Raw genomic sequence first — 22252 nt, forward strand, 5'->3', positions numbered from 1 at the left:
ATTTCATGGTATCAGTGATTACCATATTAATAACAAAACACTAGTGATGTAATTTCATTAAAATTAAGTACATACAAAAATATCTGTTATCAGTCTATGAAATATCCTTGAACATCCTACTTGAGCAATACAAAAGGGAAATACTATATGATAGTAAGAATCCAAATTTTATTATTTTTACTGAAACATGATGTTCTACCTAAAAATTATAAAGATGATTGCTGAAAAAAGCCTAACAGAATCTTTAGTATAAAAATATAAAAATCAATAGTTTGGCTCATATCAGCAGTAACCAGCATATTTATAATTTATCAATACTCACACCACAAAATATGAGTATCAATACATGTTGTTGTTAATATATTTATAGATGTTCAGCTCTAAAAGTGTCCTTTTAGAAACTTCTCTCACCCTTGTTTGATTTTTTTTAATTGTGCCATTTCTCCTTACCAGAGAAATCTGAATATTCAATCAGCATAGACACTAGATTGGATTCCCACAGTGGGTAACCCAACTAGATATTTTGGGATCCTTTTGAGTAACAGAGAGAGAAATACTGTGTCTTTGCTATCTCAGGATTTCAAGGTGTAAGGCAACATATACTACAGCTACTATATTTGCATACTTGCTTCCAGTGATACTTGATGCAGAGCTGTTCAGTTATGGGAGACAGGAGACTTTTTAAAAGCTAGTTTGAACAAGGTCCCCATTATTTTCATGCTAACCAGTTCTTTTTTTTTTTAAAGAGGTTCAAGAAACAGAATAGGAAGAGAAAGAGGAGGATAAATTATATGAGGATAAGGAAGAAATGATACAAAAAAGAAATAAAAATATACAACACAGTATTTTAAAAAAAAAAAACTACACAATTAAAACTATTGCATAGGAATACAAAGGATTCAAATAAGCCCTGAAATATACCACAGTCCAGAAAGGAAAAGATACTAACATGAAATCAATTCTACTCAAATGAATTTATATGTGTAATGCAACTATAAATTAAGGTTCCAATAAGATGTACTGAGATAGGGCGAAAGTGTATAACAAAAGGGAATGACATTTTTAATATACTGAGGAGTATGACTAAAATTATTTTATAAGATAATCAAATAAAAAACAGGCTGGTGAAACTGATCAAGAAATGATAAATTCATAAACACGATGAGAACAGTCAGAAATATATTAGCCATAATGACTATGGCAATTAAAAGCAGTCAAATGTAGTAAATATTGAAGATATATTAAAACATTCTACATAAAAGTAAAACTATATAACATAAAAGAACACAGTTAATATATACATTATCAAATTGAGGAATGACTTCTTAAGCAATGGAAGAAAGCATATGGTATGAAAGTAACAGATTTCATAGTACATATATTTAAAACTAGCTAAAGCCTAACTTAAAACTAACTACACCTAAAAAGAAAAATTAAACTATGGAAGTATTTTCAATATAGTGTAGGAAAGAAGCTAATATTATCAGATCTGGAGAAATATAAATAAGGAAAATACTTGAATTGAACAACAAATGAAGTGTATACCAAATATTTTCCTAAATAAAAAACTTGTACGTTTTCTAAAATATGCCTTATCTTTTTAAAAGTATTTACTAAACTAATATTACCACATTATTTTACCATCATATTCATTGACCGCTAACACCAATGCATACCATAATTATTCAATGAATATTTAGGATCCAACTAAATATATACCACTAAGAGACAAGAATAGTAAATTTTATTGGATCCATGAAATTAAGATCATGCAGAAATAAAGAAATCAAATTTTGGAAACTAGTAATAGCATCAGAAAATATGTATTATGTAAAACAAAAAATACAAAGCACAGAATAAAATATAAATACGTTTATAGTCCACAGATGTAGCATTAATTCTGCCTGTGATAGGTACTCATCTGCCTGTGAGTGCTCATCTAATAGTACACTACAATTGGACTCATTTGTGTATATTCATATACATGCATTTTTAATGTAATAACTACTTGTAGTAGGACATAGACCCATAGCTAACTATAGTATGTGGTGATGCTGATATTAAATTTTTTTTGTTTCTCTCTACGTGCTCCCTATTTTCTATATTTTAGCATTTTCTAAGTTTTCCAAATCAAAGCTATTCATTTGTTAGCTTTATAATGTGGGAAAATGGTTTAAACAGACTCTCTTTAATCAAAAAATAAAAACATCAAAACAATGAATGTTACCAACCGAAAGCTACATACATCCAAGCAGAATGAGAAGCAGTAATTCTTTTAATTCTCCTGGAGAAATTAACAAATTGAGGCTCTGGGGACTAGAAGTAACTCTATGACTAGAAATTCAGTAGCTGGGAAATAATATGGGTTTCACTGCCAACTACGTAGGAAGATGAAGACACAGGCAGAAATCTCAAATGAGAGGTGCAGTGAGAAAGAACGCTGAAAATCATATTAGACTTCAAATTACCTAAGCAAAAAAAAGTGCTAAAAAAATCAAAGACACATGGGGAAGATAGGAATAATTGTTCTATGTTTCCCGCTGTACATCTGCAATGTATTTCCAGCCCAGTTAAAATGCTCTGACAGCAGGAACAGGGAGCTCACAAAGCAGTCCAGACACAGGAACGGTCCCCAGGGCATGAATACCTAAGACTTGAGTGCCTCTACACCATCTCAAACGTCTCTCTGACTCAGAAGATGCTATTGCATCTCATCTTTGCCCCTTGCCTTCCTCATTTTGGGTTTTATTTTATTTTTAAAATAACTATAAATAATTGTCACATAATAATTGCATATTTGTGGAGCACACTGTAAAATGTTTCAATACATTTTACATTTTATAATGATCAAATTGGAGTAGCATAAACATTTCATTAAACCAAAATGTTTCATTAAACATTTTTTTAGTGGAGAACCTCTTTTCTAGCTATCTTGAAATGTAAAGTGCGCTATTATTAGTCACCCTAATACGTATAAAATAGCAGAGGTTATTTTTCCTAACTTTGTACCTATAGACCAACCTCCCCCAAATTCCTTTACCTCCTTATTGTCTGGAGTCTCATAACCACTATTCTACTCTGATCTAGAAGATCAGCTATTTTAGATTCCATATATAAGTGAGATCATGCAGTATTTATCTTTCTATGCCTGGCTTATTACACTTAAAATGGTTTCATTCTTTAAATAGAAGGAGTTGAGATAAATGGTCTCTGCTACTGTCATACTCTTTGAATTCAAATTCATTTTCAAACATAGTAGACTGCTTAGACAAACTAATTTTTTATTTTGACTTTCTAGGTTGACCAAGGCAAGAATAGACTTGCAGTATGTGAGGGGGATCTGGCTGCCACATCTGTTACTTCATTCGTCGGCAGTGTTGATGCAGCTGATCTGGCTGGCTAGGCAGGTGTTCCCTTCCTCCCTCAATGCTCCATGTGTGTCCCTCGCAAAGCTGCGTGCTGGGTCAGAGAGGATGACCACCCCCAAGACAGGAGCACCATTCCATCGTCAAGGGGTACAAGTAGCTGTGCTCCCTGCTAGCACCTCCAAACAAGCTTGAAGAATAGACTTGCCATAAAAAAATACTAATATTCACATATCCTTGAAATATTTAATACATCTTTCTTTGGTAATCTCCCCATTCTCCTCCCCAAAATTCTCAGTGAGTTCTTTTCTTTCTCCATTTCTGAAAACAAAATGAATTTTAACTTCACTAATATCAATAGTAATAAAACGAACTATAATTATTTAGCAACCACTCTCTGCAAAGCCCTGTGGTGTTTTATATTTTTAATCCTTTCCTTTATTTTATATATGGAGAAAGTGAAGTTTAAAATGAATAAATGATGGAAGGTCACAGTAAGAAACAATAGGACATTTCTGTGTGAAATCCAAAAGGCATGAGCAGCATATTTATGTCACAAGTTATTACATAAACATTTGAGAAACACAAGTAAGATTCTACTAGGTCAGTAGCTCAATTTTGTATTCATGTTAAGAAAGATTCTAATTCTCTAATTCACAAGCAATCATTTAGAAAATATATATTAACCTAACATGCCACAGAAAAAATCAAGATATTCATGAGTAACTCTTTCATCTATGAAAATACTTATACTTTTCGATACTGAATCTGATTACAGAAACAAAATGAATTAGATGTCTAACAGGCCCTTAAATGAAGAATTCCATAGCATGAATACAAAAACGGTTGTGAAAAAATGACTGTGAAACTTTGTTCATAATGTAATTTCCTAGAACAATCTCCAAGGACTCTTGATTTGGTAGTTACATTTGCATTTTTAAATGGGTAATTCGGGGGAATCTGATACAATTAACCCATAAGCAACACAGAAGACCTATATAAGACGTCCTATATCTGGAAATCACCTGAAAGAATTAATGAGAAAATGAACATGGAAGAAAGCACGGATTACTCTAACTTCATTTACACTGCCTTATAATTGACCAGCTAGCACATATATGCTCTCCTTTGAGCTTCACAATGCAGTGAAGCAGTGTACCATTTCCACACTGAAATGAGGAATCTGAGACTCATAGGAGCTAAGTAACTTGGACCAGGTAACAATCCACCATGAAATAAATACAGGAGTTACAATAGCAAACTCCATGTTCTTTCATGTCACCTTTTTATGAAGGAGACATTGGTATAATAACTTAAAGTTGCTTGTAGGCATCTGACTTTAGTATGTCAATCAAAATAAATTACTGGTCATGTAAGAAAGATACTGATACAATTTACAGAAATACAATGACTGTGTTGAAGCAGTAGGCTCAGAATCCCATGAGCTTTAGGAAGTCCACTGTTCTATAGCAGGCATTTAACCTTGTATGACTTTCAACACTGTACCTCTATTACTCAGAGTTTGACCCATGTACCCAGAGCTATCATTTAAGAGCTTATTAGAAATGTAGTATCTTGGGCTTTATCTCCAGTCTATAATTTTTTAACAAGATTCCTATGTTTACTCTACCACATAATGAAAGGTCTATGATTGTAGAAAATGACTCTTGTTTTCTCTATTTCACTTCTATCAATTGTGAAATGAGAAAGATGAATTAATTAATCTTTAACATCTCTGCCAGAGAACTTAGGAGCTCATAAACTATGTAGTTAGTGAAAACTGATCAGAGACATAAGAATAGCTTTAACATTTTAAATGATGGAAAAAATGGCAATAGTTTGGGACATGTAAAAACTACAACTAATTCAAATTTTAATGACCATAAATAAAGTTATGTTAGAATACAGTCAGTCTCACTTTTTTATATATTATTTATGGATGCTTTCATATTAGCAGGGCAGAGCTGAATAGATGTAACAGTGACAAATAATATCACAAAAACTAAAATATTTACATTTGGCCATTTATAGAAATAGTTGCTGACTCCTGATGTTTTTTTCTTTTAAAGGAACTGTTACAAGCTGTGATCACAAATTCAGTGAATGCTGCTGTCATCCCACGGAAAGGCAGGCTCTTAACAACATTAAAATATGCCATTATCTACATTTCGCCAGGTCTGGGACTATGTGACTTCTGGCTCTTCCTCATAATAAAAATTACCATGAAAGGTACATGTTTTGAGTTGACGCAGGACATTCAGGCAATGTTGACAACACAACTAGCCACATAAGAAAGTACTTCCAGAACCAATTTAGAAAGTAGTAAAAATATCGGGATAAGTATGTTGGGAGCAAGGGGGAATATTTTGAGAGGAAATAATGCAATGTGTGTTTACTATTATAACTGTTTAAACACTCACCTTACATTTTTATCCAACCTCATATTTAAGCAGGTATCATGAGACATACAAACTTAAAGATTAACATATAAATGAAGTATGCATTACTAACATCTAGACTGTATCTACGAAAATAAAATTCAAACAATTGCAGAATGCATGATTTGATAAAATATTCAATAGAAAATACTGTTAATTTCAAGTTGGTATTTTAAGGTTTTTTGAATGCATTCAGTTACTGTTAGGAAAATATTTAAAACATAAAGAAAATAATCTGCTTTCATAGAAACCCTACAGAAAGCTAGTCATCTTGAATTTCAAATTTGCTACTGTTTTTATTATCATAATTTAAAACAAGTAGTTCTGGTTCTACTTTATAAAATAGAACAAGAACAAGTAGTTCTACTTCATTGCCATAGAGTAATAAAAGATATTACTAAAATTAGTAAACTTTATCACCACAAACCCATAAACCTGGAAAATAAAGTTCTATTTTAATACCATAAAAAATTTTGTTTTTATTATGCTAAACAAGAAAAATGTTATAGTATATAGTTATTTTCTTTTCTTTGCAATTGATAATTTACGTAGGCAAGAATTTTCCTCACCCGTACTATTTGTATGAATGAAACTGAAACAAAGTATTTACTAAATCATGATTTTCAAAGGCTGAATGAATTTCAATACTGTGAAATAATTGTTTCTCAGTTGTTTCTCTGTATTCCTTACCCACACCTCTTTGTAAAAGTTTTTCTAGTTCCTAATGATCTAAAAGTTAATGAAAATACAAAACAACTTACCAAACCCTTACACACATATACACACAAACATTTATAGTAATTTGGTTCAGTCTAATTAATAGTCATAAACATAGTTCTTCATTCTATGAAGCCAAAACATTCTTTATTCCAGAATATAGGTCATATCAATTATTGTTTTGCAATTTTTAAAGAAAATTATTAATAAGTATCTTACCAGATCGTACCCAGCACATCAAACATAGAAAAATATATATTCTCATTTGGAATCTGAAAAAGTAAAAGAGTACTCAAATTCACCAGAAAAGAAATTCTGTAATTCATTAAGGTTTCTCTTTGATAGAATTGTCACAGTCTAGTAGGTTACAGGTTATACTGTAAAAGTGACTTTTGCTCCTCCCTCTTTTTTGAAAAAGATGAGGTAGTTTGTTTTCTCCCATTTGATTTATGGTTTTGAGGAAGATCTTTAAAGTCAAAACCTCTATAGAATGTCACAACATTTCAGCTACACAAGCTGATTTTAAGGGAATGAAAAAGCTAATTATATATTTCTGTATTCCTTTTAACCTCAGTATTTCAGAAGTGGTCTGGAAGAATATGTCTGTGGAAAAAATGTGTTGTTAGAAAATTCCAGAAATGGAAAGAAGCAAAAAAAAAATGTGGTTTATGCTCATTTTGATTACAAAATAAGTTCTCCTTATATACCACAATCAGTAATGTAATTCATACCCATGAAACTGTCAAATGTAATTACAGACTTTTCATGTGTATGTAATCTACATCCAAAACACAGAGGCTATTTTTAAAATTTGAAATTCTAGTGTCTCTCTTGAGGCTAAATTTTGAAAATAAAAAGTTCTTTTTTGCTTTTATATGACAACCATTTAAAAATATTTTAGGTTTTATTTTTACATGTTTGTTTTTCTCCCAGCAATGGACTGTATAGTAATTATAGCAAATTAATAATGTTTGTTGAGAAGGGGAGTTATTTTTTATCAGAACATAGTTGGCATAACCTTTTATTTAATTTACCAATGTGTCAAAAATCTTATTCATCTTGACCTTTCACTCAGTAGTTAAGCATCCAACAGACTTTCCCACAGAAACCCAAAGTCCTTGCATGTCATAATGGTTCACATGGACACAAACATATCCAAATAAGAATGTTCATTAGCTTAGCCAAAAAGGAAAACATATATAAGTAACAATGAGAGATTGATTTAATTATATACATAGTATGGGTAAAAATTAATGCAGATAGATAAGTATCAATAGTTATAGAAAACCTACAAGTTTAGAGGTGAAAGGACAACCTGAAAATGGTATCTATAATACAGTTTCTAAATTGCATTACATTATACATGCACAAGTCAAAATCCAGAAGGTTTTCCTCTGAAATGATTCTCTCTACATGCTTGTTTATTGGTAAATTTTACATTTTTATTACTTTAAATTTTTAAAATATTGCTCTACAACAAACTCATCTGCAACTCATGCAAAAAGAAATGCTAAAATTACTTTGGGGAAATATGGTTAGAAAAATCAGAAAAAAAATAAAATGAGGTATTAAAAAGTGCCAGGTGTGGTGTTGCACACCTGTAATCCTAGCACTCTGACAGGCTGAGGCAGAAGATCAAAAGTTTGATTGCAGTTTTGGTAACTTAGTGACTTAGCAGGACTCTGTCTCAAAAGGAAAAGAAAATGAAAGAAAAAGAAAGAGAAAGAAAGAAAGAAAGAAAGAAAGAAAGAAAGAAAGAAAGAAAGAAAGAAAGAAAAAGGAAAGAAAGAAAAAAGAAAGAAAGAAAGAAAGAAAGAAAGAAAGAAAGAAAGAAAGAAAGAAAGAAAGAAAGAAAAGATGGAAGGAAGGAAGAAAGAAGGAGAGAGAAAGGAGGGAGGGAAGGAGAGGGGTTGGGAGGAAAAAAGAGAAAAGAAAAGAGAGTTGTGATATATAGCTCAGTGAAGGCCCTGTGTTCAACCCCAGTACTGAGGAAAAAAACAGTGAAAGTAAAATGAAGAATTTTTTTTAAAAAAAGATACATTGATCTGAACATTGATTCATCTTAACACTTATTTTCCAAGTTTCTCTATGCACTCACTCATTTGTTTATTCATGTATTCAACTCTTATTAACTACCTGCTTACTTCCAGGCATAGTATTAGCTCTTGGGGATACAAAGTAGAGCTGTTCATTTATTCAAACTATTATTTCATGCATTTCTTATACATACAGGTATTTATTGTATGTACACACATGTATCAGGAATTGTCCTAGCACTGAAATATGTTTACCCAATCTTAATTTACAATAAGAAGATCTAGACTGCAGAGTTTAGGATATCCTTGCAAATATACTGCCCAGGCTGAAATACGAAAGACAGCAAGAGTCATCTAGGTAAAGAAGCAGGAAGAGGATGCTCTAGTTATACATGTGATCATATATATGTCAATGTTTTTATTTTATAAATTTATATAGGAGATATAAGACATCTTAATGTGAAGTAAGGTTATATTTCAAAGAGTACTTCATGCAGTTGACCCAGTGAACACTTACATATGCGCCAGTAAATGCTGAGGATTATTTTTAGCTGTTGCTAGATTTATTAATATGCATGCATTCAATATGAATCAGGAAATACAGTACATTTACATTAGAAAATGATCTATTGAGGTCTATTTGGAACAAACAGCTAAATAAATCGCTGAATCTGAATTTATAGCATTGAACAAGTATTCTAGAATTGAAAGCAACATAAACATATAAAGAGACAACACAAAAATCATGCACATTTTTGGACAATGAATAGTGTAAATTTCTATGTATCAGTATAATGTGATCACTATTTGAAAGTAAACATTTACATCATGCGGAATTTTACATTAAAAAATTATTATTATTATTATTATTTTTTACAATGAAACCTGAAGATACAGCTCCCAGACAAGCAATGCCTGAGGGAAGGTTAAAGATGAAATATGTTGGCTTGGATAGGACTTATGAAATAAATAAACACAAATATATCAAAACTTCTGCACACAAGACAGGCTTCCACTTATCCATTCACTTGGTCAACATATAGTGTTTATTTGTTTACAGTGCATCGTTTTTTTTCTAGCTTTTTCATATCTTACAAGAAATTTTGCTTTACCTTTTCTCCATAATTTTTTTAAGTGATAGAGGTAAGAAGGAAAAACAGGAAATACGATTTAAAGACTAATGAATATCAAGTGAAGAGAACTGCTAATGTTCCTCATACTTATATTGTATTTGTAAGAAGTCTGTTTCTCCCACAACACAGACTTCTATATTTACTTCTGTTTCCTAAGGACTAAAGACTGCCTAAGACGAAGCAGTCAGAAAATACTTAGTACATTACATTCATTATATTTAGTCCAACCCGTTCCTTAAGAAACAACCTGACCGAGTTCTTTGTTCAAAGCCATAAAATATGTTAGCGTTAAATGAAAATTAGTATTTCCTAAAATATGCTTTTCTTTATAAAATAAGATTTTTTTCTAATCTATCAACACCAAGTAAAAACACTCTGTTCAGTTCCACATTGATCCCGACCACTACACCAGCCCAGAGATCAAGCGCTTCTCCACTGATGCTTTCAGGGTCCCATGTCGGCATTTTCCAAGGCTTCCTCGTTACAGGCCGTTTTCTCAAGTTCCCCAAAACCCACCTAAAATTTCTGTTGTCATTTTCAAGGACTTTCGCTGGGAGAACTTTCTGAGTAAATAAGCCATAATTTCAGAGCCCCATGGTATCAACTTTCGCAGCCCACCGCCTTCGGTTCGATCGGGGGCGGAGCCACGGTGCGGTGGGCGGTTCCCGCTGGGCGCCGGTAGGCGTGGTCGCGAGGCACCGCCCCGCCCCGGCGCGCGCTCCCGGCGCTGGCTCCGCCCCTTCTCCCAGCGGCGCTGTAAAGCAGGGCAGGAGAGTGGGCGGGAGCTGGGGGCCACATCCATCCTGAGACCCAGACGGAGGGATGTTCCCTACTCAGGAGGAGGCCGACAGGACGGTGTTTGTGGGGAATTTAGAGGCCCGAGTGCGGGAAGAGATTCTTTACGAGCTGTTCCTTCAGGTACCGTCCGCGGAGCAGGGGCAGCGGGAGGTCCCAGCGCCGCGCGAGAACGGGGAGCACCTGAGCGCCGGAGCCGGCCCCGCCCCTCCCCGCCTGCGCACGCGCCAGGGTTGTCGTGAGCTCGGGGCTAGGGGCAGCTGGGGTGGAGCTCGGGTCGTGGTCCTTTCCCCCTCCTCCCCCTCCTTCCTCTCCTGCCTTCATTCCCCCTCCTCCCCTCCTCTTCCCAATCCTCACCTCCACTCCGTTCTCTCCCTCCAGCTCTACCCTGACCACCCCCTTCCCCTTTCGCAGAGTCCAGGGAGTGCGCAAAAACGGGGCTCCCCCATTCCCGGCCCTGGGTAGGGGCTTCGCAGAAGCTGCCTGGACCCCACGTCCTGGAGCAGGATAGAAAACAGCTCTGTCACTGTCTGCAGGTGATAAGAACCCTGTCCTACAGCCTGCAAAATGCGAGCTGTGGCTTTCTCAATGTCTGCACAGGTCCACACAGACTCACTCCCCTCAGCTCTTTCACCCGGAGAGTAGCTTCATTTGAGCCTGATGAGTGAGATGTGAGGTGCTGGTGCAGCCGTTTACCCGGACTTGATCAACTGATTGCGTGGCCAAGGCCACTTTCGTTTCGTTCCAAAACGACCTTGGCAAACTTTCTGAGGCCTGGTACCTCCAGGATTAAGTGAGCCGTGCCCCGAAGCACTCACTTCTGTATATGCCTAGGTCTCCCCTGTCAAAGCAATTCTGTATTTAACCACCCAGTCACCACCTAATGATCCAGAATTAGCAAACTCTAAGGAAGGTGCTGAACACACAAATTTAAGACATACCCCTTGGACCATTTTAAAGGGGATATTTAAAATTAATACCATGATTTAGCAGATTCTGCAGCACAGAGGGCCGCCTAGTATAGGAAAATGACTGAAAGTGCTATTCGGAGTCAGCAATGTGATTTGGGGTCAGTAATGAAAAGCACAGCGCCTCAGTTTCCTCAAACGTCAAGTGGGAATAATAATACTAACTACAGTGTAATGTGATTGTGAAGAATAAATGGGTAAAAAAAAAACTACAGATGGCAAATACGAAATGCTGCTACTGCTAATAAATAGCACTACTCCTATTAGTGATAGTGCTGCTAAGGGGAGAGAAAGAGTGACTTCCACCTAACAGAAGAAGAGAAAGTTCCAAGGGAGACAGTATCAAGCTAAATTTCCAGTATTATGTATGAGCACCAGAGGGATTTTTTTAAAATTTGCTTTTGAAAGGACCTACCTTTATCCCTACAGTAGCCCCACAATTATAGATAACACACACTTCAGGGAAGAGGCCTCGTTTCAGGAACAGTTTTCTTTCCTAGGCCAAAAAAAAAATTTTAAGATTTTTATGTCTTTCCTTATAATTTACTCTTAAATTTAGCCTTTAAAAAATAAACTCTTGCTTTTTTAACATACTGGTATTTCAGTCTTACAATGAGAGAGACAAAATATAAACTTACAGTTATCTTTCTCCAGCTTTCTTGTGTTCTGAGCCTCTAAAAAAGAGAGAGCGTGGAGATGGTGGTTGGGTAGCAATAACTCATACACACATGTGATTTGCAGTCAGGAAGGATGGAGTTTATATCCATGTGTGGAACCACGTGGCAATACATATTATCTTACCTTTTCCTGATTTCCTTTTTCCACCAAAACAAAATGTAAATCTCATTTAATAGACTAGGCACTAAGTTCTTTTTTTTTATTTTTGGCTTGTAAGAGTTTACTAAAATCAGTGTCTTTTCTTTCAGTGTTTGTAGTAGTAATATGTGCTTGCAGTACATAGTGATCTTTAAAAGACTTAAAATGAGCAATACCCCGCAAAACTTGATAGCTTCCACAAATGTGTTTCATTCTGGATTAAAAAGATTATGATTGTTGCTATAAGCAAATTTTCTCTTTGTATTTTATCTTTAAAAATGCCTTGCCATATGTAAATTTGTTTTTTAAAGTTCAATTTAAGCACATTTTGTTTTTATGCTTCCATATACTTAGTATCAGTAGTGGAAAAGTAAAAATTGTAGAACATATGCAATTTTTAATATTAAGGTATACATATTTACCATTATCTTTCAAAATTCTGACTGTCCTTCCAAGTGAGAAAATCAGTTTCATTATTATTGTACTTCTAATCAAGAAACACTAGAATAGAGATATCTGAGAAAAAAGTAATAACTTCAATTTTAAATATATTGAATTTGGAATACAGTCACACAAAGATTTTTAGTCTCATGGGTGGGAAAAACTGATTTATTGATGAGGTCACCCTTGAAGTTAAAGTGAGGATCAACTAGTTCTTCCTATGCCATAGAGAATGAAAAAAGAAAGACTGAATCTTAAGATATCAACATCATTAATATATTTATTTAACTCCTCACAGAAAAATAATCATTAAGATATAAACCATTTGCCACTGAATCAGCTTTGTGTAAATCTGTAAGTTCCTCCTGTAATGGTTATCATGCAAGTGATGCAATTTTTTTCATTGTATTTGTATATAATATCTGTCACTGCTTTTTTACTTTATTTGGTAATGGGAATTGAACTCCTGTCCACTTGCTTCCAGACAGGCACCCTGCCACTGAGCTATGTCCCCAACCTCTGCTTTCTTACTTTTAATTACTTACTATAGGTATTTTCCTCAGTACAGTCTGGATGTTTGTAATTTATGGTTTTACTTATTCCATTTTTATACTGCACCATAAAATTATATCTCTAGTTGTTAGATTTAGAGCCTTTCTAATTTTTCACTTTTAAGAATAATGTACCTACTTAAAGGTCTTAATATTAATCTTAAAACATTCTTCCTTCTGGAATATTTACCAGGTGGAATTTCCATATCAAAATATATGATAAATTTAGTTTTCTATTGTGAAGAGTTGTTCATCTTCTTGACAGAAAAAATTCAGTTATGATGTAATTTTGCCATCTTTTTCAGAGTAACTCAGCCAACATTGAATACTGCATTTTATTTTTGAGTTAAATGGAGATTGTTAAGTTGAGGATTGATGACATGAAATACATGTATGGAAATATCAAAATGAAATTTGCCATCTGTATAATTAACATGGGCTACTAATTGCAATTTTTCAAAAATGCAATGAGACAGAGTAATTTAGGCTTAAATGCTTTGAAAGTTGATCTGTGAAACCCAAGAGGAATATAATATTTTTACTTTTTTAGTACATGGAACTATTGCCTAGAATTTCCTTGTCCGTAAATGTTTTGATAAGCCAAAAAGTATGAAATATGAGGAATTATGATATTAATTATTAAGAAGAAGTGAAGAGATTGTTTTTAGTCATCAAAGTTGAATTTACTTGACTTCTGTCAGTGTACAAAAATCTTTAGATTTATGACAAAATAATTTTTAAGTTTCTTACAGGCTGGGCCTCTAACCAAAGTGACTCTGTGCAAGGACAGGGAAGGGAAGCCAAAGTCCTTTGGATTTGTCTGCTTTAAACACCCTGAATCGGTGTCCTATGCTATAGCTTTGCTGAATGGAATTCGTTTATATGGAAGACCAATTAATGTACAGTATCGATTTGGTAGGTTTTCTCACTCACAAATTTTTAAAGTGTTCTTGGTGATTGCTGCTATTTTCAGAGGTGTAAGCATTTTATTTTCTGTACAGTATAAGATAATAGAAAGTGCCTCTGTCTTTTTCTCAGAACCTATGTCTAATGTATAATGTTATATAATTTAGCATTGCCAATTACATTGCCCAAGCTATAGTATCTCTTTTATATTAAAATGTAAATTGTTCTGTTTTATGATCAGTAAGAAAATAGTTATGATGATTGCTGTTAACTCACACATTGAACAAATCTATATGAATTGGATATCTATGACCCTTGCTTGTATGTAACAAGGCTGTTTGCTGATCTTTTTGTTACAGTTAACATATGGTGGTAAATATCTACAATTTGGAAGATGGATGAGCACATTTGTCCTGGACAAACTATCTTATACATATGGCCAGATATTGAGGTTAAGCCCCTGTAAGAGCAGAGTGACCATGGGTAGCTGCCAAGTGACCCTTTATTAATGGTGGAGGAGACCTTCCCGACATGAATGGCCTCAAACACCTGTCCTTCACACAAGTCAGGAACTAGTCCCCTAGATAGCTAAAGAACCCTATGCTTCTACTCTCAGCCTTCCAGGTTTCAGGACATTGATAGAGCCTGGGCAATCATTACAAAACTTAAGTTGCCTCCCACAAATAGTTCAGGCTTATCGGTGTATCACTTAGTTGCTCTACTAAAAACAAACAAGTAGGAATAATGAAAACAACATTTTCTTTTAAAAGAAAAGTTCCCTTTGAACTTCACTCATTTGTAATGCACAGTTGCATTATGGTCTTTGGTACTGCCTATTTACCTCACAACAACTGAACGGAGCATGCTGTAATCAGACACATCCTGTGTTAAGTTAAAACAGGTCTTTGTAGAGTTTAGAAAAATCACATCTTCTGCACTAGAGACAGATGACACTCATTATTTGCCATTTGTAGTTTATAGGTGTGTAGAACAAAAAGATAAGATATATCTTATACATTACAGTGTCATTGCAACTCAGATATGTGGCCATTACTTCTTGATTAGACAAAGCTTGATTAGAACTCGTTCTGGGTAAGGCATTGGCCTCCTAGAATTCATTCACTTACAGTGATACAATATGTAAATATGTCTTGAAAGATAAAGTAGGTGTGCATATATTACATATGAGCGAGAAACACTAAGTCAGTAGTTTGTCCTAAAAGATTTTAGGTTATTTATGGTTTTATGTTAGTACTCCAACTCAAAATATCATGAAGTAATCAATATTCTGTTCTTTTAAAGGGAGTTCTCGCTCTTCTGAACCAGCTAACCAAAGTTTTGAGACCTATGTAAAGATAAATTCACACAGCTACAGGTAATTAAATATATATTTCTCATAAAGGTAACAGAAATAAATGGTTGTATGATATATATTAAAGGCAGATAGTAAATATAGGAAATATTTGCCAAAAGGAGTTTTGTTATATTCAGGAATATTGTAAAACCTTACTACTTAATCATAGTACAAAATTAAAAAGTCGATTTTCCCCAACTCTGTGCAAAGTGACAGAAAATGTTTTCATTTAAAGTTCAGGCTTAACAATGCCAGTCGAGATTTATGGTAGAGATTTATGCATATAGTGCTCTTTATGGTGTTTGCTTTCCATAAGTGTTCAATCATTTTAAACATACAAGGTCTTTCTGTGATAAAGTATAGACATAACTATGATCCTTGTTTTATCTTTTGGTAAATACAGACACAAAAGCTAAGAAATTCTCAAGGTCCCAAAGATAATAGTGTGTTAGCGTTGAAACTAACCCTACGAACATTAAGCCATTTCATTACTTACTTTACTATCTTATGACTTCTTTCTGTCAATTTTTCAAAGTATTCTAGAATTTTGTGTAGACTAACAGTTGATGCAGTGGTAGCCTTAAAGGATACTCTCTGATAAGCTATCGCAGAGGTCATGGAACAGAAAGGACTCAATCTAAATTAACATGCCCACATTACATTGTGTATTAAATGAATTTAAGATGCAGTGAGAAGCAGGAATAAAGACATTGGATACATTTGCATCCTTAGAGTAGGACAAAATGAGAAAATGATCAAGTGACTTAGTTCTGGTTACACTACTATGCACAGACCTTATTTCTCCCTGTTGTCAGCCTTCCCTGCCTATAGCATGGCCATTATGACCAGACGGAAGATTTAAGCAAAGATATCCATGCAGACTTTCTGGGGCCAGCATTACTTACCTAGCCTCTCAAAGAAACATGGGAAATCCACATGGCTACACAGAGAGCTTGCTAGTTTGTCCACTATATACTCTCAAGTTTAATCTGAGTTTCTTAGGTAGAGAAAAAGCACAACTTTTAGCCTAGATTAAGGGTTATGCGTATCTCCCTTTGGTACATCTTACAAAACCCTAAATTAGTCACTATGCATATCTAACATAGATTATGCATTCTGCCTTGGTCTCACAAGTTCTTTGCTTATTCTGTCCCTAACACAGTTTCATCAATATTCGTAAACTACTGCCTTGCATACCATCTACGTTCAAGATTTATGTGTTTCATTCCTCGTGTTTGTTTTCTTGTCTTCTGTTGCAGAATAAAATGTTCTCAACAAAACTAATAAAAGATGAGGCTCCTATCTCATTAATTTTATCAGTCCTGTGAGGAGTCAGAGTGTGGCTTCTTGGGACTGGCAGATCCCGGGCTTATCTCTGGAAGTATTACACCTCAAATGAAGCACAGAGTGTTCCACTTCTTTTTTCTCCCCCACATTTCTACATGAGAGAAATCAGAAGATTTCTCTAATGGAAGATAATTTAGGTAGTAAAATCCAATTGCCTGAATTTGAATCTTGCCTCTGCCTGTTAGTTAATGCTATGAACCACTAGTAAGTTATTTCATCACTCTATGGCCTGTCTCTAAAATGAAACTAATAGCTGGAAAAGTTATTGTTGACATTAAAATTTTATAATGAATGGAAGCACTTTAAAAACTAGCATATAGTAAGTATTCAGCAGGTCTTAGCCAAAAGGGATAGAATTTATCACTTTATTGAGGAAACAGTATAGACTTATGGAGCAAGCCATATACTGTATATAGTATAAGATCAGTCCCCCTTCTTTTAGTTCCAAATAGGAAATGATCTCTCAATATTCTCAAGTATAGGAAGGGACAAGAAATAATAAGATTTCACCAGAGGAAAAAAAAACTCGATAGGCACTAGAAGACTTCAGGAAAACTTTTGTATTCTCTGCTTACAATTTGATACAGAATTTCTAAAGAAACACAGATTCTAGATAGAAGATCAAAATTATGTGTGTATCCCCTGACACCGCATTTCATTAACAGTACTTTATTCATACACTATTTATGATATTATAAAAGAAACATGAGAGGAGGTTATCATGTCCTAGAAGTGTACAAAGAAATGGTCCATTTAATCTCCTGGTCCTTGACTATTCATTCTTGTAAATTATTTTTTTTATTCCCTTCCATACCTTCTTTTAAAGAATAGTTCCTGTATTTATTTGCCAAGACTGCCATAACATAATACAAAAAGCAGAGTGCTTAAACAGCGGAAGTTTGTGGTCTCATAGTTTTGGAGGCAAATGTCCAAGAACAAGTAGTCAGCGGGATAGGAATCTTTGTAAACTTTGAGGAAGAATCTGTTCCATGGTTTGATAGCAGTGTTTGATAGTCCTTAGAAATGTTTGCCATTCATTGGATTGCAGAAACATTACCCAGATTTTGTATTTCCATGAGGTGGTGTTCTCCTGTGTGCGTCTGTCTCTAGATCTTTCGTTTTGTGTGGAAGATAGCATATTGACGTATGTACCTACCTGATTAAAGGGAGACCATTTGATAACCTACATCTCTGTGCAGTTTGCTGCTCTGTGACGACTGTTACATGTCTAATTCTTTTCTTAATGACGTTCACTCTTCCCTTGGCTTCTATGATGCTAGTCTTAATAGTTAGGGATGGAGTATCGTCCTTTCCATGTGACTGTATGCTGTCATTCTTCTTACTCCATCATTCTCTCTACCTATTTGTACTGATTTTACCCTTCCCTGCACTATGCTTCCTGTCCTAGGGTTGAGTAGTATTATAAGATTATTAAAAAAATATCCACAGGATCTAGCCTGTATTCATAGTATCTCCATAACAGCCAATACTACACATATAAATGAAAATTTGAGACACTGTAGTTTTTAAATGAGAAACTTTTAATGATCTTAATTAATATGTGGAAGGCATCAGTAAGAGTGTTTATGTTAACCTCACCAATCTGTTTAGGAAAAAGCATAATTCCTATAGTTAAATAATAAAGTTACCTTTAAAAATCAGTGAAAATTTCTAATTTTTAAAAATGTTATAACTTTAGAAAATTGAAATGTACTATTAGTAATTATTAACAATTTATTTTTGTTCTGTCATTATCTAAGTGTGTCTGACTTTATACAAATAGAACATTGTCTAACATTTTCCTGTCAGAAAGCTGAATGTATTGAGAAGATATAGGAAATTAATGAATGTATTGTGACATCACTACACTATGTATCAGTGCATCAGCTGATTATTTGTATGCATGTTTAAGGTAATAACCAAGCTACACTAAATGCTATCAAAGAAGTTCATTCTTTTTCTCTAATTATGAAAAACTGTCAATTTTTTAAGACAAAAGGACATTTGTTTCTAGAAATTTCAAGATTGTTTCCTTCTTGTTTTATTTCTCCAAAGGAATGAAGAAATGGTGGGCAGATCTCCCGTTCCCATGCAGTTTTTTCCAATTAATAATACTGCTTTACCTCAAGAATATGTTTTCTTTCAGAAGATGGTAAGTTTAATGTTCCTTCAGTTCAGGATATAATGTGGTAGCAAGCATGGAGGGCATCAAAAGTAGGTCATCGTAAATCCTCTCATAGCTCTGCAAACAGTCATTGTGTAAACAGAAGAAGGGTAATGGTAAAGTTGATACAGGTGTCCCAGTGAAATATGAGTAGCGTGTTTTTCATATAAATGACTATTTTAAAAGATACTTTTAGAATTGGACAATTTCATTTAGTATAAAAAGAAATTTTTATTTAATGTCAATCACAAATACTTAGCTTTTGTACATGGATAATTTAAATATAGATTTCTTTTTTATCTTAATTCAAAACTGTATAAAGGCTGCTATGTAGTAAACTATATTATTTCCAAAAGCTCTCAAAATTGGCTGTAGCTTAGAAATCTTAATTATAGTGTTCTTTGTTAGAAACAGTTATTTCCTTTTAAATTCTCATTTCATAGATGAGAAAATTTATGTTCAAGAGATACAAAAGATATTCAGAAATACAAAAAGCTGGGGGCATTCAGAAATACAAAAAGCTGGGGTCTGGGGGTTTAGCCCAGCGGCACAGTGCCTGCCTGGCAAGCACAAGGTTGTGAGTTCGATTCCCAGGACTGGAAAAAAAAAAAAAAAGAAAAAAGAAATACAAAAAGCCAAAGGTTATAAAACTTTTTAGTGGTAGATATGGAACTAACACAGGTCTGATTTAGAGGGTGTTACTTTTGTGTGTACATATATATGTATACATATATACTTGTATATACATATGTGTATGCATATATGTATATATACATACATGAAATGATTTTTCAAATAACTTTCCAGTTGGTAAAGCAGAAATGAATTTTTCTGTAAAATAATGTTTTGGAATAACTTTTTAAAAAGTATAGTAAGGTATAAATGAACAACCAACTAAGACGATCAATGTCTTCTTCCCAGAATTTTTTTTTTTTTTTTTTTTTTTTTTTTTTTTTCTGGTACCAGGAACCAAACTCATGACCTTGCGCTTGCCAGGCAGGCGCTTTGCCGCTGAGCTAAATCCCCAGCTCCTAATTTTGTTTGTTTGTTTTGGTTTTTTGGTTTTTCTCCAGTATCGGGAACCGAACTCACGACCTTGCGCTTGCCAGGCAAGCGCTTTTGCCGCTGAGCTAAATCCCCAGCCCCTTCCCAGAATTTTTGTCTTTTGGAAGGTTGAGGTGATTTGAGAGACAAGATTTGGTTACCATTTTAATATTTAATCTGCTCTGAATAGTGAAAAATTTAAGAACTTTATTTGAAAAGGAAATATCCCTACAATTGATAACTATGCTATAGTATGTAGGAGCCATTCTGTAAGTATATACCTAGGAAGCTTTTGGCTTTATTTAATTTTAAATTTAAATTTAAAAAATAGACTTAATTTGGTCATTGCAGAGTTTATGTATATTTGAAACAACTTGGTTTAAATATTTTTTCCCTTGTAAATTTTATGTAATTAAATTCTGGTCAAATATTTTCAAAGAAAATTTCTCAATCCAAATTGAGATATGCTGTAACCATAAAAATTACATCATATTTTGAAGACCTCCTATGATGGTAAAAGTAGAATATCTCCATAATTCGTATATTGGTAATAATAAAACAGTAATATTTTAGATATGTTGTGAAAAGTAAATTCATTATTATTTAATTTTTACCTTTTATATTGTGGCTACTACAACATTTAAAAGTAAATTTGGTATACATTTTATTTCCACTAGAAAGTGCGTATCTAGATTGTAGTAACGTACACATTACCTGTTGAAATATTTATGTTAACCATTTAAGGTTACCCCTACAGACTATGATTACAAGTCAGTGTTTTTCTTACATGAAAATATAGTTTGGTTTACCCATGGCTATTTGCACGATGTGTGTGAGCTATTAACTTTCTCAGTCAATGAATGTCTTGTTTTCACAGCAGTGGCATGCATATAATCCAGCACTGCAGCTTCCTTACTACGAGATGACAGCTCCACTTCCAAATAATGCATCTGGCTCTGCCACCCTAAATCATGCTCCAGATCCAGAGGCTGGACCCAGCTCTTATGAATGGACCCATCAACAACCAAGTGATTCTGACCTTTATCAGATGAATAAGAGAAAGAGACAAAGGCAAACCAGTGATAGTGATAGCAGCACAGAAAGCAACAGAGGAAATGAATATAACCAAAAATTCCGAAAATACAAGAAAAAGAAAAGATATTGATACTGTCATCAAATGGCATTTGTCTATACTGGTCTTAGTTCTCTTTAAAAGAAAATCTGTATTTTACCAAATGATGAATTTCTTCATTGTCTTGTCTTCTTTGAAAAATATAACAAAAGATTTACCTACTTAGCTATTTAATTTTAACCTTGAATAACAAAGGTTTTTTTAAAATAATGGCCTACCTTTTGTACTTGTCTTGTAATTTTTGACCAGTGGTTGATGTGCAATACACTTTGTCATTTTATTTTAGTGCTGCTGATGAAATTTTACCAAGTTATTAATGAAAAGTCACCTACTGAACATTTATGAATTAGATACCATTCTGTCCCTAAATTGTCACTGTAACCTTCTACAAATAACCTTCTACAATAATAAATAACCAGCCACAAATAAGATGGGATTGGAAGTGGAGCAGTAGATTTGCTGAAAGAACTAATGCAAATATTTAAAAGTTGCTTGTTGTGCCTGATGGATATGTAATAAGCAAGCCTTATTTCTCTTGGTTACTAACATTTTATTTTTGTGCCTAATATGTTATTTCTGAGCCTTACTCTCCTTCAGGTTTATTTTATAGCATAAGAACATATGACAGTGACAGTGATACCAAAGGAAAAATATTACCGCAGGACAAGATTTTGAGTCTTTCCCTTTCTGTCCGATTTAAATAGGGAGACCTGCCTTTTTAGTTCTCATTTATTAATTGTTCAACCTGAAAATTAGTTAGCTATGTTAATATTTATTACCTACCTCATTTGCCAGGATGGTTTGAGAGAATATATTTAAATCTTGATAATGAATGAGTAAATAGAAAGATGTTGCATTAATATACAGTATACATTTGAGGCTCATTTATTTTAGAACATAAACAGGTTACATGTAAAATAGATGGTTTATTTGGAAATTCTTGTTATTTTATAGTTCATCACAAATTGGAATGATGAAAAACACATATTTATTAAAACTAATTTAAAAAAAAAATCATGCAATTCCTTTGGGAGTTAACCAGTGA

The 22252-nt window shown here is 33.9% G+C and overlaps 2 protein-coding genes across 2 annotated transcripts in view; one reads left to right on the forward strand and one right to left on the reverse strand.

Moving 5' to 3' along the window:
- Lipi (lipase, member I) overlaps nucleotides 1-10491 on the reverse strand; it is a gene marked incomplete in the record, with an annotated part of 57903 nt that extends 47412 nt beyond the window's left edge. Inside the window, 1 exon segment of the mRNA XM_013503778.1 lies at nucleotides 10206-10491. Coding sequence (XP_013359232.1) covers nucleotides 10206-10491 — 286 coding nt within the window.
- On the forward strand, nucleotides 10490-21636 carry Rbm11 (RNA binding motif protein 11). The gene is made up of 5 exons (XM_005375561.2): nucleotides 10490-10607; nucleotides 14013-14175; nucleotides 15469-15541; nucleotides 18923-19019; nucleotides 20953-21636. Exons 1-5 carry the CDS (start codon nucleotides 10512-10514, stop codon nucleotides 21238-21240), a joined length of 717 nt encoding a protein of 238 aa, XP_005375618.1. The 5' UTR covers nucleotides 10490-10511; the 3' UTR covers nucleotides 21241-21636.
- The last annotated feature ends 616 nt before the right edge of the window (nucleotides 21637-22252 follow it).

The sequence above is a fragment of the Chinchilla lanigera genome, unplaced genomic scaffold (assembly GCF_000276665.1).
Source record: "Chinchilla lanigera isolate Chin_1 unplaced genomic scaffold, ChiLan1.0 scaffold00006, whole genome shotgun sequence".
NCBI lineage: Eukaryota > Metazoa > Chordata > Mammalia > Rodentia > Chinchillidae > Chinchilla > Chinchilla lanigera.

Excerpts from the sequence above, each read along its gene's own strand:
- Rbm11 (XM_005375561.2), top strand. The coding sequence starts at position 10,512 with ATGTTCCCTACTCAGGAGGAGGCCGACAGGACGGTGTTTGTGGGGAAT. Across the intron at positions 10,608-14,012 it reads TTTACGAGCTGTTCCTTCAG|GCTGGGCCTCTAACCAAAGT; the intron begins GTACCGTCCGCG and ends AGTTTCTTACAG. Across the intron at positions 14,176-15,468 it reads TAATGTACAGTATCGATTTG|GGAGTTCTCGCTCTTCTGAA; the intron begins GTAGGTTTTCTC and ends GTTCTTTTAAAG.